The sequence below is a fragment of the Eptesicus fuscus genome, chromosome 7 (genome assembly GCF_027574615.1).
Source record: "Eptesicus fuscus isolate TK198812 chromosome 7, DD_ASM_mEF_20220401, whole genome shotgun sequence".
In the NCBI taxonomy this organism is placed as follows: domain Eukaryota; kingdom Metazoa; phylum Chordata; class Mammalia; order Chiroptera; family Vespertilionidae; genus Eptesicus; species Eptesicus fuscus.
The window spans coordinates 74,845,895-74,860,409 of record NC_072479.1 but is presented as its reverse complement, the minus strand read 5'-3'; the positions used below and the strand labels follow the sequence as shown (position 1 = coordinate 74,860,409).

The following is a 14,515-nucleotide window of genomic DNA, read 5'->3' as shown; positions in this document are numbered from 1 at the left end:
TCTGACTAGAGGAAAGAAAGGAATGGAGAAAACGATAATTATCCTTTAAAAATGAGATGAAAATATTTGTGATTTCTTGTTAACAGATGTGCCCTGGTTTTTGACCCCTTGTTATCTAGCTGCATTAAATGCTACATTTATACCTAAATTTTTGTTAAGTAGTGTATAAATAGCATGAGGGTAATATATGTATATATACCATTTATTTTCTAAAACTAACTTTCTAATCCCTATAGCAAGTTGTGTTAGATGTACATTTGTGAGAATTCAACCAACATTTATCAAATTAACTGATTAAATTAGCTGTAATCTCCATGATCCTTGTCAATTAATAGGTTATGATTATTGGGAAGCTGGTACCCTTTGTCACGTCTTTGGGGAAGATACCTGGAAAAGAAATAGCTGAACAAATTCTACTTGTAGCAAAGCAAAGTGAGAGGTGTTATCAAGTGTCCTCTAAAATTACTTGCCAGCATTACTATTTGTAACTTAGTTTTTTTTTGCAAATCCACATTACAAGGAAGAATTGTTTGATCATATTTAGAATCAGGACATGAAATAAGGGATCCTTACACTGTTCCTCTAACCCCTGTCTAAGCCTTTCACTTTAAGACATCCAATGAATATTTACGGCCCTAATATTTTCAATATCAGTCATTAAAAGTGAACAAATGCTATCATTTTCTGTTTAAAACACATTTTCCCGAATCATAAGGATAAACTGAACATATATTTTTAAAAAGAAATGTTTTTAAGAAATAAAGAATGGAGTGATTGCACAGAGTGGGAAAATAAATAAGCTGCTTTGGCAGCTGATTTCACAGCAAAAAGCCTTAAAGCAGAGTCCAAACTGCAGCTTCAAAAAAGGGTACCTACAATTACTTTGACTAAGATATTTATCAATTGCCTTCAAGTGCCCCAAACTGGTCTGATTTGAGAAAAGCAAGATTCCTTGCTTAGATACAACTATATCAAGCAACACAGCTGATATGGTGACGAACTTTAACCAGGGTGTATAACGTAGGCTGCCCGTATCTTCAAGGCATGCTGACATGACATGTCATATAGTTGACGTTATACTGCACTTTCTTGCTGCTACCTCTGACCTTTTTCTTTTCTTACAAAAATAAAACCTATATATATATATATATAAAACCCTAATATGCAAATAGAACAAGCGAACAACCGATCACTATGATGTGCACTGACAACCAGGGGGCGTGCATGGAACATGGTAGGCATCGGCCGCAGCAGGATGGGGGAACAGATGAGCAGGGGTGCCAGACCAAAGCAGGGCACTGGTCACTGTCATCAGGGTGAGCCTCTGGTGGTTACTGAAAATTCTTTGCTCCAGCATGCTGCAGTCCCACCCGGCACTCGCACCTGCTGCTGGCGCCTGGCACCGGCCCCAATCGCTTGGTGCCGTCAGCAGGTGTGAGCAGTGGCTGCCGGCCCTGATCACCCCTGAGGGCTTCTCCACCTCCCCCTGCTCCTGAGGGGCTATCAGAGCAGCAGCCACTGCTCACACCTGCTGCTGGTGCTGGCCCCAATTGCTCCACACTATCAGCAGGTGCGAGTGGCGGCAGCGGGAACAGGGCTGCAGGCAGAGAGGGGACAGGGGGCCGCAGGAGGAGGGGCCGGGTGGGGTGCGGAGGATGGGCCTGAGACCTGCCCCTGTGCCCACCGCAGCCTTGCGGCCCACAGTTCCTTTCAAGATGCATGAATTCATGCACTAGGCCTCTAGTAAAAAATAAAAAAACCTTTTGAGAAAAGAATAAAGGCTGTTTACCAGGAAGAAAAAACTCGATTCTCTAACAAATTTTCTTGGTCACTTTGTAGACTCTTGCTTTGGTGGACCACGAGTTAATCCTTAATAAATCACTATAACTTAGGACATTTCTAATAGCAACTATTTTTAGGAAATGCTCATGTTGTGTCTATGTTGGAATGCTTCCTTTTAAAATCTTGGTTTCTACTGATGTGCTTTGGAAAAAGCTTACAAACTTGGTCTGAAATGAAAAAAGAACCTGGGAAAATGTGGGAGGAAGAGAACATGCAAAATAAGTTAATCATTATCATTTCAAGTGCCACCAGTTCTGTTTATATTCATGTTCATGTGAATTGCTGAATCTCATTTGATCAACCAATTAAACATTAAATAGTTGCAGCCAATTATGCAAATATCAGCAACAATATTAATTTGTTGATCTTTTTGAGCGATTAGCCTTACATGTTCCTATGCTAAACTATCTTACTCCTTAAATGATCAATTAGTGTTACAATAACTAAGTCTTGAAGAATGGATAATTGCCTAGTTATAATGTGCCACTCTTGCTGTATTAATCCACTGCAATTAAATAAAATAGTACACAAGGAAAAAGGATGTGCAGATGTTCCCTTTAAATCTATTTCACAAATTAACATCAAGGTCAATTTCTTGTCTTATTACTTAAAGAGGAATGGCAGATTGTGTTTTCTGTTATATGAGACCTTCTGTGTCTTTAAATATATATTCTCAAACGTCACAAGTCTGATGGGAAGGGCTTAAAATGCTCTTAAATTTTGAGAAATCATACAGACGTAATGTCAAAACATTGTTCTCTAGCTTTTGTAATGGACATGTCTTGCCATACTAAATTTAGGGATGCAAAGTATAAAAAGCATTTATAGCAAACAAAGGATTTCCATTTCTCTTAGGAATGTGAGTCTGGTCATTTATGTGCTACTTGACAAGTTAAAATTACTGGGAAGTCTTTTCTAGAATACTGTATTAAAAATGAGGTCCCAGGCTAAATCCTTAGAGTGCTACGTGGGGAAGGAGTGTAGAGGACAGAAAAAACTCTTGAGGGTTGAAAAGAACACTCTCCCAAGACTTCAGATCAACAATTAAAAGCCCCCTAAGAGATATTTTTACCATTCTTTTTCATCTTATACTTCCCTAATTTTCATTTTACCATTCCTATCTAAAAAGACCCCATGGCCAAAAGTCTTGGGAAAGAATCAAAGTCCCATTTGCTATGTGCTGCTAAATGCCTTAAGGAAAAATTTTCAGTGCATCAAACTTTTAGAATGTTATTTTTCCTTGCTTTGAAAAGAGAATAAAATATGATCAGCAAGATGAAAAGTTATTAGTACCAAAGGAAACCAAAATAGAATGTCTGAGAGCTGACCTTCCAAGGGTAAATGTTTGCTATTTTACTTTTACTTTCCCCTAGATAACCAGGATACAATTTTAACTCAGAGTTCCTAAACGAGGAAAATATCATCTATAATTGCTCTCCCTGTGCCCTAACCACGTGCTCATCCAATCCCCATTCAACCAAAAAGATCAACTGTAAAACCAAATGTATAAAAACCAGAGCATACCTCTCTTTGCTTCCGACTAAAAACAAACAAACAAGAAAACCTCATTATGATGATTTATTTTTTATTTTACACATAACATTTGTCATTTGCATTTGGTAGGAATGATATCATGACTTCTCTGTAGAGTTATACTTTCAATTCCAAGACAGTCTTTACACATGAAGTAATTCCTCCAAGGAACTGTGCCTCTGAGTATCTCTAATGACTTAGCAGTCCATGGAAAACAAATGGCAATAAGAGGTAAATATACACGATGTCAGGATCAATCACCATTCTAATAAAGAGGTTTCATAATATAGAAACAAAGAAGGTTCACTTCTATAGAAGGTAAATATTCACTTATTCATTATTTACTGAGTACCTACTATGTGCCAGGCATTGGGGATACAAAGATCTCTAAGGCACAAGGTCCTCAGTGTTGTTGTGGAGCCTAACAAGCAGCCAATTACAATACAATGTGAAAAGGCAGTGGTGGAAATGTGCACGCATCTTGCTGACGCACAAGGAGAGCTTAGAGCAAACTGCGACGTCAGGAAGAAGGGAGACATTGACTTAAGATGGACTTGGGGGCCTGCAAAAAAAAAATGAGACATGAGGAAATCCAGTTTTTCAAAGATTTTGATTAAAAACAAAACAAAACACTTTCTGAGGATGAAAACATGTCAGAGGAAGTGTGACCTATAAAATGTACTCAGATCAGCTTTCAAACACACACACAAAAATTCATTTGGTTGAGGAGCAGAATATAACCTATGCTAAAGAATAAACAAACATTATTGTATCTGAGTGACATACGAAGGGAGACACTAAATTACTGAGGGAATGCTATGCTATATGGCTTACTAAGGGAAGGTCAGATAAGCTTCTACTACCAAGTTTACAAAATGCCATTTGATGGTTGCAATTCATTTTCTCTGGCATAAGGAAACAATCACCCTGCTAACACTGATAATATATACTACATTATGCACAACTAAAAACAGCTAGCCAAAGAATCTACCATAATTCAAAAACAACAGTCTGTCCCATTAGCACACAGAAAATATCCTGTATTTTCTATTCAGGATAGGATGATTGTCCAGTCGCTCTCTTCTCTTCCGTACTGCAACAAAAACAAGAAAACCTGTTTCAGTTTATAAGCTAACAATGCTGGAATAGTTTATAAATAAACTCAAAATAAACAACACGTACGAAATTTTCACTTCTGTTTTGAACATAAAAAATATATTCACATGCAAAGTAAGATTAGACAGTCCTAGATGGTTTGGCTCAGTGGATAGAGCATTGGCCTGTGAATGGAAGGGTCCCGGGTTCAATTCTGGTCAAGGGCACATGCCTGGCTGGTGGGATCGATCCCTAGTAGGGAGCATGCAGGAGGCAGCCAATCAATGACTCTCTCATCATTGATGTTTCTATCTCTCTCTCTCCCTCTCCCTTCCTCGCTGAAATCAATAAAAATATATTTAAAAAATAAGATTAGACAGAAACAACCAAATATCTGGAAAGAATCACAAATCTTATAATTGTTGTTGAACTAAAATTTACAGTTGATGTGGGTTCCTTATATGCTTACTTGCATGCCATTTCATTACCATTCTGTATTTAGCTTCTGCTCTCCAAATGGCATAACTGGGTTTAACTATGTCATCTTTACTCTGAAGAAGTGATGCTCCAAGTATATTCTCCAGATCAGTAGCATTGGTGTCACCTGGCAACATGTTAGAAATGCAAAATCCCAAGCACCACCCCAGTCTTCCTGAATCAGAAACGGGCAGGTGTGTCCCAGCAGCCTGTGTTTCAGCAAGCACTTCGGGCGATTGATGGAAGCTATGGTTTGAGAATGACTGTTCTAGCATCCCCCTTCTCAAGAGCCTTTTATGTTCATGGACAAAAATATTACATTGACAAGCCCAGTGGGTCTGAACAATGCCTTTGTTTTCTAAATGAAAGTTGTTTGTGTTATGTTAGCATCCCAATTTTTCTTATCCCTTCGAAAATCATGGACCTGCATCATAATCACAATTAGATTATCTGCATCAGCAAGTTAGCTTTCGCAGACCTAAATTTTCATATTTGAAACGGAATTAAATGAAACATTAAGATACTCCAGATGTCAGAAACAGGAAGCCAATCCCATATTCATGTGTTCATTCATTCGTTCAACAAACATGTGTTTAAATGAGCATTCACCCTTTGAGCAAGTACTGCATGCCAGTACCCCTGTGCCAAGAGCCTTACAGGCTTACTACCTCAGTTATTCATTCCCACAGTAACCCCAGATAGTAGGTGCTATTGTCAATCCCATTTTATGAATGAGAAAACTGTATATCGCCGAAACCGGTTTGGCTCAGTGGATAGAGCGTCGGCCTGCGGACTCAAGGGTCCCAGGTTCGATTCCGGTCAAGGGCATGTACCTTGGTTGCGGGCACATCCCCAGTAGGGGGTGTGCAAGAGGCAGCCGATCGATGTTTCTCTCTCATCGATGTTTCTAACTCTCTATCCCTCTCTCTTCCTCTCTATAAAAAATCAATAAAATATATTTTTAAAAAAAACTGTATATCAGGGAGATGAAATAACTTTCTTAAGGGTGTGGTTAGTAAATGGTAGAGTCCAGACTCCAGCCAAGGTCTCTCTCACACCAAAGACCAGGTTATTGGCCACCATCTTGATTTCCCTGCACATGTTCACATAGTCATGTGTGGAGACAGACCTGGAACAGACCCTCCCTACCCAAGTAACATGCCATGAAGTCTGCCACTAGGCATTTGCCTACATCAGAGGATGCTCCCTTTTCACACGAATTGGCTCTGTAATCCTATTATCACTCGGCTGAAATTAATACAAAACATCTGAAAATTCTGAATTGGACAGAACCTTAATAATCTTATTTGGATGAACCCAATAAGTGGGGCTCTGGTTTTTACTTCTTCACTTCAGAATAATTCCACTTTGATTGGTTTTGTGTACTGGGATTCCAGGAAAGATTCCTTTTGCAGAAAGTACTGCTGCTTAAAAATCAACTGTGAACTCATAAGCCAAGCTTCTCATTGTATATATGAGGACACTAAGGCTCTAGGAGACTCGTAATCGCAAGCTCAGTTCTCCTACGTCACATGGTCCATGTGCTGTGACCAAGACCTCAGTGAGCAGAAACTACCGAATTGGAAAAATTACTGGGAGCCAAGAAAGGGCCTACCTACAACCTTCTGGTTTACATGAAAAGGAGAGTGAAGGAAGCCCAGTGACTGACTATGTTGACCTGCTTAATCCACATCAGAAATGGATACCTAAAGAGTGTGGCCTCCACTATTGACTCTTGATTCATGGTGAATACTGGATAAAACATTGCCAGATTCTGCCTGATTTATGTATGGTGTCAACTTGATGTAAGGTAAGAGCAAAATACATGTTTTATTTTTCTTATTTGCAATCCCATTAATACATTAGACACTTTTCCCATTAATAACATTTGGATGTCAGCATATTGACATTTTAGCAGATCTGTAGAACTGTGATTCATGACCACTATAATTTCATCTTCAATCTCATCAGTTAAAGTAAATTTGCGTTCAATTAGTTGTCTTAGTTTTAGAACCAGTGGAAAATCAATTTTGGTTACAATAATAGTCATAGTCCATATTGCTCTGTGAACCTGCCTAATATGTATTAAGTTTTACCCCTCTCATCCTGCAATTTATGCTCTTATGTAAAATCATAGCATTCTGAGATGTATCCCATAGATCGGATAATATGGGTAATTCACAACGTCTAGACTTAGGCAATTAGCAATCAAACTTTTCATGTGCGTGATGGATAATTCAATTTAACTTTGCAAGGGAAAGCAATTCAAAGTAGAGATGGCAGATTTTAGCAGAGATAACAAATTGTATGTTTTCCCCAAGAGTAGGTGTCCCGAGGAGGAGGGGAAAGAGAACACATGCCTGCCTGGGCTAGGCTGTCCTTTTACCATTGTCAGTGTCATTACAAACCACAGCAGCAGGCCCACCCCTTCAGCATTGGGCAGGCCTTCTGTAAGTCGCATTTACTGGATTTTGTTCATTGGAATCAAAGACGGGGCTTTGGGATGGTACTTTGAGACAATGTGGAAAACTATCTGTGTGATATGCAGAATTTTCACCTTTCACAAATGCCAGTTAGAACCCTCAACCAAAATGTCAAGTTCATTACTTCATAATCAATGTATGATGGCAAATAATTTTACAGGGCCCTTGCTAAAATGTCTTTATATTCAGCAGAAAAAAATTCTTAATTCTTAGCAACACAAAAGGATAACCTGTATACCATGTACTTACTTTCTACAATGCCATAAAAATATAATAAGTACTGCCTACCAGGTAATCTGTCATTCTTCTTCAAATCCTATTCAATGGCCTTGCAAAGGTCTGTAATGCCATAGCATGTGGAGAAGTGTGCATTAGGAAACAAGGAGAGGCTGAGAGCTGGTCACAGGACCGCATCATTAAAGCAACCTGGAAATGTTCACTTAGAATGCACACACTCTGAAGGACAGCTCAGGACATCTGCAGGGAAAAGAGGTGGAGCTCTACCTTCTCACTGAAAACTGAACCGCATCAAACTGTTCCACTGAAAACAAGAAAAATTCCATAACCACAAAGGGTCTTTCTGTAGCCTCTAGTGAGAAAATAGATTTTTTAATTCTGTCAAGCTTTTCCTTTTTCTTTTACTTTTTTTTAAACAGACTACCTTTTTTTTATTAATCCTCACCTGAGGCTATGTTTGTTTTGTTGTTGATTTTTAGAAAGAGGGGAAGGGAGAGAGAGACAGAGAAAAACTTTGATATGAGAGAAATATCAATCAGTTGCCTCCCAAAACCCAGGTATGTTGTGCCCTGACTGATAATCAATCCCACAACCTGTTGGTGTATGGGACAATGCTCCAATCACCTGAGCCACCTGGACAGGGCTAAACAAACTATCTTGAAGTTAATTTATCTATTTTTCAAGTTAAATTTATCGGGGTGACATAGGTTTCAAGTGCACATTTCTATGATACATCATCTGTACCTTACATTGCGTTTTTCTGAACTACTTACGACATCCACCTCTTGGTCTTTGCAGTCACTACTTTCTACCTCCGGAAACCTCAGAAGCAGCACTGCCAGTTACTCAGACATGCTACCCCTCAGAGTTAAGTCCTGAGTTCCAGCTTCTAGCTAATTTCGACACCAGTATCGATGTGTATGTCATTTTGCAAAATTCTAAACCAGATTCTCCGAAATTTTTTTGAAGAATAATTTGACATTTTTCAAGACCTCCTCTCACCTCCTCTCAGGATGTGTTAATATACAAGAGCAACCTGTTTTTGCTCTCTGGTATGTGCTTGGTCTGTTCCTCACCATTTATCCCTTGATTCATTTAATCAGGAAACATTCTTAAGTATGTACTATGGCCCAAACTTTGTGCTGATGACTGGAGTTACAAAAAGAGAATTAATCCCTACATTCAAATAAGCCCAGCTCATAATTTAAAGGCCATAATGTGATAATCATAGGTAATATGGAAGCTGGAGGAAGAAGCAGCATTGAAGTGGGTGAATGTATGTTTGTACTGAGGGAAAGGGACATTGTTCAAGAGAGATTTCAAAGCTTCCTAAAGAACATGTGTCTTAAGGACAACCAGTGCCTTACCAAGTGGGCACATTGGAGAAGGTACAGAGGCAGGAGGAAGCAGCAGACAGCAGAGCATATTGGAAAACAGAGAAGACCCCAAATGGTCAGAGCAGGTGAATAGGGTGGTGAGTAACTGGCGTAGCCAAGAGTAACGGGAGGGAAAGGGATCATGGGCAACATGGAGAATGCTGTCCAAGTTTAAGTTTGGTTAAGTGTGAACACAGAAGTGTTTTTCTTTGTTGTTTAAAAAGAGAAAAAGAGAAAACAAGAAAAAAGAAAATGCCATTTGAAATGTTCCCCTCCAAAGAGGTATTGGTAGTGTGATCTAAGACCCAGAAAACTCTCTGAATGTTTAGCCAAATGGGATGAATATTTAGCTTCAGAGATTCTTACTCATATACAAAAGTACACAGGTTAAACGACAATCAGATCTATAGTTAAGAAGGAATTCCCCCCACCCCCACCCCCAATTACCTTGGAAAGAATACGAAGGGTTTTTTTTTGGCTGTTGCTATTCTCCTTCAATTTATCAGAGCCTTTTGTAGTTAATGTCCATGTTTCCATGTAATGTCAAAGAGGTCAAATGTGAAATGTGACACAATTCTATGCTTTTCCCTCAATAGTTACTTAAATTATTTCTTTTGGAGAGAAACAGACAACCTAGTAGCTGGGCTGACAGCACTAATTTGCCACCTAGTAAGAGAATAATTGTGAAATTTTGGGGTTTGTGTCCACAAACAAAATAATTGAAGAGGAAAGATGCGGTCTCAGATTCCGCATGATGGTCCTTTGTTACTTAACAGTTTGGTGCAGTGTTGGTGGTTTTGGTTTGTGATTGAATTCAGAATCATTTGTATAATCTCATGTGTTCTATAACTGTCTCCTTTAGTTTCTTTGTTCAGTCTCAGCTCTGAATGAATCGTTAGTTTTTAGTGTTACTACCATTATCCATTATACATTACTACCTAGGGTAAAAAGCACAATTATTAACTTCTTCGCCACAGACACTAAAGTATATAGAGAAAATACAGGTAAAAAGAAAATACGTTTCTTCTCTGCTCTCTATATTTATCTATTTTTAAATCTTTTTACATGGTGTCGCATGAAAATTGAATATTAATTTTGTCCTTCTATATCAGTGTGCTTCGACTGCACTAATTATTTGTCCCTTTTTTTAACTACTAACACCAGCACTTGAACAGCCTGTTTGTGATTAATACATATATTTGTTGAAAGAATGAATGAGTGAATGAATGAATAAAAAAATCACTTTTGTAACCTATACACTTGGAGTCCATAATTTTACTCTCAAAAATGCTCTAAGAATTTTTGCAATGGCTTCCCATCTTGTCCCAAAATTCTGTCTTTGGGTTTCTCTTTTACTCATACTTTAGGGCTCTGATGCATTATTGTTCGACCATCTCAATGATGATGCACTTTTCTGTTCTTCGCCCTCCTTATCCAAAGCTTCATGATTATATTTGTTGAACACCTTCACTTAGAACTTTCTTTCAATTCAAATTTAACCTGATTTTTCCCTCAGCCTAACTGACTACTTTTCCTTTCCATCCTTTATAACCAAATCAAGTCAGTTCAAAATTTCATATGTCATATAATCTCCAAGAGGTAACCTTCATATCTCATTGTGTATTAACTGCTATAAAATATAACATTCTCTCTGTACAATTTGTTCAAGAAAGTTTTCCAAATTAGTTTTTGTTTCTTATCACTATAATGCACTTCCTCCCCTCTTAAAAATTTCTCAACTTCTGTTTTGGATAAAGGTTTTTATAATCTAGCAAATTATATATTTTAGTTTTGTTTATATTTTTGATTTGAGAAAATCTCTAATAACATTACTTCCATCAGATTTACTCAGACAACTCTAAAAAATATAGTGTGTCCTCCCAAAAATGTATACATATACTTTAAGTATAAAAGCAGTGTTTATTAAAATACATTTTATTTTCAAAATTGAGCTATCAGCTGTTAAAAGTGTGCATATATTTGGGGGTGGGGGGAGAGACACCAAAATATAAACACCTGAAACACCAATAAAAAAAGTTTCATTATATTTCTTCAAATTACTTCTAATTGTTTCTATGTACAAATGTAGAAAACAGCTCTGAATAGATTTTATGTCTTCAAAATTAAGATATTCCTTTATTTGATTTGCAGAAAATTCCTATAGAAAATGTTTGTTAAAGGGTGGAAGTAATATAGCTCATTGATGAAAAAACACTATTATTCTTTCCTTTTATAAATACTATGAGTTTTACATAAAAGTTGCTAAGTATTCAAAAATACCATTTTTATCATTATCCGAGGACCTCAATTGCTCTGCAGGATCTGCTGCTTTCCCAACCAACTGAATCTCTGCTTAGTTTTTTTTTGTTTTTTTTGTTTTTGTTTTTGTTTTTTTTAAAATATATTTTATTGATTTTTTACAGAGAGGAAGAGAGAGGGATAGAGAGTTAGAAACATCGATGAGAGAGAAACATCGATCAGCTGCCTCTTGCACCCCCCCCCACTGGGGATGTGCCCGCAACCAAGGTACGTGCCCTTGACCGGAATCGAACCTGGGACCTTTCAGTCTGCAGGCCGATGCTCTATCCACTGAGCCAAACCGGTTTCGGCAGAATCTCTGCTTAGTTTTAAGACCCAGCACCACCTGATGTCACCAAAACTATCAAACTTCATTTTATGTTTCAGTATCTCAGTTCCCCTTGGTTATTTCCACCGACTGGCAATCATGGGCTCAACAAAATCTTCAAATAACTTTCGAAGTATTTACAAATTATAGAACAGTCTTGAACTTCCTGGTATTTGATATGCCTGCCTAGAAAGATGCTTAAGTACCTTGTGAGATGTTGGATTGCTGCTTAAAAAAAAAAAAAAGGCAAAACAAAGGTAGCATCTAAAAAAAAAAATAGGTGTGCACACCCTTTGACCCAACAATTACAATTCCAGGAATTTATCCCAAGGAAATAATAAAAAACGTACTGTTTATAATAGTAAAAGAAGCACTAACAAAATCAATGTACAATAGGTTTCTTTAAAACTTTGGTGCATAGGCATAATAGAATTCAATTTAACTTCATATATGGAATTAAAATTATTTTGAAAAAGCAAATGACTTATTAAATGAAGAAAGCAGATAAAAATTATGTATAATTCCACTTTGTTAGAAAACAAATTTCTCTAAAAATATATAAATGCTTACAAAATATTAAAAGTTGACATATTGAAAATTAACAGTAGTTATAACTCAGTGTTGGAATCACATATGATATTAATTTTCTTCTGTGCTTTCTTCTACTTTCAAGATTTTTATAAAAGTATACATTTTAATGAGATTTATAGATTTATCAAAATTTATATATATATTTTTAAATTTTTTAATTAATTTTTTATAGAGAGAGACAAAAAGAGAAACATCGATTTTGCTGTTCCACCTACCCATGCCTCCACGGTTGCCCCTTGCATGTGTCAAGACTGGGAATCAAACCCCCAACCCTGGACAACCTTGGTACAACCCTGGTGCATCAGGACAATGCTGCAACCAATTAAGCTACCGGGCCAGGGCGCTCTCTCTATTTTTTCTAATGTTAAGTAATTTAGATTCCCTAACAATTATTTTCTTTCTTTCCTTTTTAAAAAAATATGTCTTTTCTTCCCCATTTCTGTATTGCTTATGCCCATACATACTATCAGGAACATCTTCCTTAGATTTAATTTGTTGACCCCAAATGGCAGTATTTACTCTCTTCTTGCCATTAAAATATGATTTGGTTCTAAGTGCTGATTAAAATAAGATGACAAAATACACCTTACCTGAATATCAGTCAATTTGTCCAATATCCGAGTTGCAAGCTTAGTCCCATTCTCCACAGACGGAATGTGTAGGGTCTATAAAGAAAACCAGACACGAGATAATGAGGATATTCATGTATACTGTGCCACAAGTAAGACACTCAGTGATGCCACTGTATGAAGGCACCTCCTGGAAAGAAGAAATGGCTCTATTATAATCTGACTAGAGGCCCAGTGCATAAAATTCGTGCATGGGGGGGTCGGGAGGGTCCCCACAGCACAGCCTGCATCCTCTCCAATCCAGGACCCCTCAGGGGATAACCAGCAGTCAGACATCCCTCTCACAATCTGGGACCACTGGCTCCTAACTGCTCACCTGCCTGCCTGCTTGATCGCCCCTAAGTGCCCCCACAGCTTGCCTGGTCACTCTCAGCTGCCCCCCCTGCCAGCCTAATCACCCCCAACTGCCCCCCCCCCTGCCAGACTGGTCACCCCTAACTGCACCCCCACTGGCCTGGTGGCCCCTCACTGCTCCCCTCTGCCAGTTTGGTCACCCCTCACTGCCCCCCTGCTGGCCTGGTAACCCCCAACTGCCCCCCCTGCTGCTCTGGTTGCCCCACACAGCCTGCTTGTTCAGTTGTTTGGTCATCCCTCACTAGCCCCCCTGCCGGCCTGGTCGCCCCACGCAGCCTGCTGCTAGTCCTGTGGTCATTCCTCACTAACCCCCCTGTCAGCCTGGTCACCCCACACAGCCTGTTCAGGCTGGTCGCTTAGGCTTTTATATAGATAGATTATTTTAGCTTCAAAGCCTATTTTCTATTCTAAATTTGAGTAAAAAGTAACTAGCCAATGATAGGTTTTCCATTGCCTACCAACTGATTTTAGGGCACAACTTGTTTATATGCCAGTCTTCGGGATAACTTGAGAAACAAATGAGAAGCTATGGGTGGCTAAAACAGTGGCTAAACTTAACCTTTTGCACTCGGATGTCAAGTGTGACTCGACACAGTTAGCATTAGAATAAAGGAATTGAGAAAAAAGCAAGCGAGTGCAAAGGGTTAAGAAACCCTACCTCTTCCAGCACTCCTTCCAAATCAACGAAGATAAGTCATTGGCTTCCATATCTAACCCTCTCAGCAAGAAATAAGAACTCAAAGATATTTTGCATTAGAGTAAATCATTTGGGGACATAAATTAAAATAAGTTTATGCCTTCGCAAAAGGGGCTTCTAAACCTATATATATCTGTTACAAGCCAAACTTCCAGGAGCCACAACCTTCATAATCTTGGATCACATGGTTAAATTCAGGGCTGAAAAAGATTTAATGACCCTAATTTATATTTCAGTCATGTCCATTCATGCCTCGCTGGCTTGCAGGCATGATAGTCTGATTTTAGTATATAGTCCATGTTCTCACCTTTCTTATTATGCCCTTTAGTATAATAGGATAATTAGATGTACCTTTTGGCTCCAAATGCCCTCTAACACAAAACCATTAAAAACATGTTAAATTTTATAAACTTCTTATTTTTATAGGTGAAATAATAATTGGACTTAAAGGTATCTGACCTAATGACAACCACAGTTCATTAAAAAAGTAACCAATGTCTAGATACTACCACAATGAAATATGAAACAGTAGCTTTATAATCAGTAAAAGCACTAAATGATAATAGAGTCATTCT

At 38.2% G+C, this 14,515-nt stretch overlaps 1 protein-coding gene across 3 annotated transcripts in view; it reads right to left on the bottom strand.

Annotated features, from left to right (window-relative positions):
• Positions 1-3,407: 3,407 nt before the first annotated feature.
• The window catches only part of BCAT1 (branched chain amino acid transaminase 1), a 93,414-nt gene continuing 82,306 nt past the window's right edge, over positions 3,408-14,515 (bottom strand). For 2 of the 3 annotated variants that reach the window (XM_028144042.2, XM_028144041.2), the window contains exons 10-11: positions 12,851-12,925; positions 3,408-4,468 (exon numbers count right to left, since the gene is read on the bottom strand). In XM_028144042.2, coding sequence (XP_027999843.2) covers positions 4,427-4,468; positions 12,851-12,925 — 117 coding nt within the window. In that variant the 3' untranslated portion in view covers positions 3,408-4,426. The remainder of the gene's footprint in view (positions 4,469-12,850; positions 12,926-14,515) is intronic. The other variant, XR_008556631.1, reaches the window with a different exon arrangement.